Source organism: Aegilops tauschii, chromosome 7 (genome assembly GCF_002575655.3).
Source record: "Aegilops tauschii subsp. strangulata cultivar AL8/78 chromosome 7, Aet v6.0, whole genome shotgun sequence".
Taxonomy (NCBI): Eukaryota; Viridiplantae; Streptophyta; class Magnoliopsida; order Poales; family Poaceae; genus Aegilops; species Aegilops tauschii.
The window spans coordinates 178,366,441-178,369,556 of record NC_053041.3 but is presented as its reverse complement, the minus strand read 5'-3'; the positions used below and the strand labels follow the sequence as shown (position 1 = coordinate 178,369,556).

General features: G+C 59.8%; 1 protein-coding gene across 1 annotated transcript; it reads left to right on the top strand.

The window, feature by feature from the left end:
- The first annotated feature begins 1,909 nt into the window (after positions 1-1,909).
- Positions 1,910-2,899, top strand: LOC141027002 (uncharacterized). Its single transcript, XM_073503913.1, has one exon. It carries the CDS (start codon positions 1,910-1,912, stop codon positions 2,897-2,899), a length of 990 nt encoding a protein of 329 aa, XP_073360014.1.
- Positions 2,900-3,116: the final 217 nt, after the last annotated feature.

Here is a 3,116-nt window from a genome sequence, read left to right as displayed (position 1 = left end):
ATCCAAAGCAGATAATATAATAGTATGGAACAATCAAAAATTATAGATACGTTGGAGACGTATCAGCCCCTCTGCACGTGGCCGAAAGGAGATGGAATCAATCTTTCTACTTTTTTTAGAAACATCAATCTTTCTACTAGAGCTATACTGAGCCACACTACCTTTTGGACCCCCAAGGCCCAATCCACTTGGATTGCGCATGCACGTTTTGTGTTGGTGGAGTGTACCGTATATGCATGTCATCAAAAAATACCACATCACCATCGGTTGCTAAAATCACACAAAAACACAATAATCCTCGTGTCCCTTGAGCTCTATGGCATCCTTGACCACGTTTGGCACTGGGCGCCCGCCGAGACTCTGCTCACCCCCTTCTGCAAGGTTGAGCACCTCGCCCCTGAGACCCGCAGCTTCGCCGACATGTCCGTCTTCAGGTTATCTACCTGGACTATCAATCCGGATGCGATCCCGCGCTCCTCCGAGCTCCTTCTGCCGGGCGATGACACAGTGGATCCCGACGCCAACCCGGACCGTGCCGAGCACCTTGCGTTGGGGCTCGCACCCTTCCCCATAGGGATCCACGTTGCTTCATGCGTCGACTACCACCGGCCGCCTCCGCCTCCCCCGCCACCGCCTGCGTCTAACGACGGAGCTGCGCAAGACTCCCCCCGCTTCCTTTGCGCTGGCCGCAGCACCACCAGTTTCCTCTAGCTCGTTCCGGTAGCTCGCAGAGCCCCCCTAGCCGGGGCGGCCGTCGCCGCCGGCGTCACCACGCGCACGTGCCTCCTCCGTGCCGTGGGTGGGAGTGAATACTTGGGCCCCACCCATGTGCTTTTTCCTCTGCTGACAGGGTCTCCGCGCGGCTTCAATTGGGCGCCTCCCCTCTGCTGATCGATGCTGGGCCCCGTGACGCGCCAGACGTGCCTTCTCCCGTGGTGGATGCCAGCCCGTCCGACCCTGTGCAGACCCCCGGGTCCCAGGTGTCTCGGGACGCGTGCGATTCAAACCGGCCAACCAAAGTCGCGCCTTCCTCTCCAAGTCCCTCTGGGCCATCCCAGGAGATCCCGATCGGCCAATCAGGCGTCGACAAGCCGCCTCCTCGTGCCGCTGGCCCTACGTCATGCCTGTCGTTGGGCGACAGGGAGGGGCCCGCCCTGGTCGCCTCGCCTTCCTTGGTAGCATCCCCAGGCCCACCTGATGACGCGACAAACGTGAGAGATTCCTCCGCAGCCAATCCTGTGCCTCCTTCCCCCTGTCCCCGCACAAACCGGATCCCGTGCCTACCATGGAGGCCCCAGCTAGCTTGACCGCTGCCACCCACGATGTGCCCGCCCACGCGTTGGCGCCAGCTCGCTTCGACTGCGCCGATCCCGCGCTTGTGGCGGGCCCGCCCTGCTTGGACGTTGTGCTGCATGTTGCACCACCCCACGCTACTTCCGCTGCTTCTTCAGATGACAGGTCGGCCCCGCCGGCCATGCAACCCATGCAGCCAGCGGACGTGCCTGCGCCCGATGCACCCCTCTCTTCCTTCGTTGAGGCCATTTCTGTCAGGGCGTCCTCGCTGCTCCCCGCGCCTAAGCCTCGGCGGCGCAAGAAGGAGCTGCCGGCCAACTTTACTCCTCGCCGCAGCTTCCGTATCGCGCGCGCTGACCATGGCCTCAACTCCAAAATGAAGGCCAAAAGAGTGCTGCTCCGCCATCTCGGCCTCATCTCAAGCGATGACGCACCTATCTCTGAAGAGGTGCTTGGCAAGTACGCCCTCCTCTTCGAGCAACCGCTGGCTCTTGACGTGCTGCAGGCATTCGCCGATTTCTTCGGGTGGCAACTCCCCGCCGCGCTGCCTTCCACCCCGGGGCGGCTTATTGAGGCCTAGTCTACCTTTGTGACGTCTCTAACGTGCCCCCCTCATATGGATTGTAACTTGAAAGCAATTTTTTGGAACGTTCGTGGTCTTAACTCCGGCACTAAACGCACGGCCGTCCGCAGCGTGATCTCCGCTGCCGCACCTGGCATCGTATGTCTCCAAGAGACAAAGCTCGCTCATGTCTCCGACGCCATTGTCTTGGACACGCTCGGTCCATCTTTCGAGGACTACTTCTTCCTCCCCGCGGCTAGCACACGCGGTGGCATCCTCCTTGCTTGGCAACGCTCTACCATCTCTATTTCCAATCCCCTCATCGGCGAGCACCATGTTACGGCCTTGGTCACTTCCCTGGCCAGGGATGGTCATTGGTGGCTCACGGGCGTGTACGGGCCTCAAGACGACGATGCCAAACTAGAGTTCCTTTCCGAGTTGCACGACGTGCGCGAGTCCCGCATCGGTCCATGGCTTATTGGTGGAGATTTTAACATGATCACTTCGGCCTCGGAGAAGAACAACTCAAACATCAACCGTCGCACCATGAACAGATTTAGGCGCTTCATCGCCAATGAGGAGCTTCGTGATCTCTACATGCATGGGCGGCGATATACTTGGTCCAATGAGTGCGACACCCCGACGCTTGTTCGGAATGACCGCATCCTTTGCACCTTCGGTTGGGAGATTGCCCACCCGCACTGTTTGCTCCACCGCCTCTCCTCCGCGGCCTCCGACCACTACCCGCTCCTGGTTGACTGCGTGGCCCGCCCACCGGGAGCACGACATTTCCACTTCGAGAGATTCTGGCCGAAGTTGGAAGGTTTTCACCAGGTGGTCTCTGAGGCCTGGGCCTCTATTCCGCCTGACGCCGATCCCTTTCGGCGGACCGTGACACGTCCTAAGGCGACGGCCAGGAAGCTGCGGAGCTGGAGTGCATGCTCGATCGACAACGTATCCCTGCAGCTTAAGGTGTCCCGCGAACTCATTGCACGGCTTGATGCTGCCCAAGATTTGCGGGCGCTTTCTCTTCTCGAGACCTAGCTTCGCCGCAAGCTCAAGGCTTCCTATCTAGGCCTTGCCTCCCTCGAGCGATCTATCGCAAGGCAGCGTGTGCTCCTTTGCTGGCTCCGGAGCAACGACGCGGCCGTCTCCTTCCTCAAGGTGCACGCTGCTCATCGCAAGCAACGAAACCTCTTATCAAGTTTGAGTGTTGGCACCCAAACTATTACCGACCATGATGAGATGGTCGAGGCCGCCT

Excerpts from the sequence above, each read along its gene's own strand:
- LOC141027002 (XM_073503913.1), top strand. The coding sequence starts at position 1,910 with ATGGATTGTAACTTGAAAGCAATTTTTTGGAACGTTCGTGGTCTTAAC.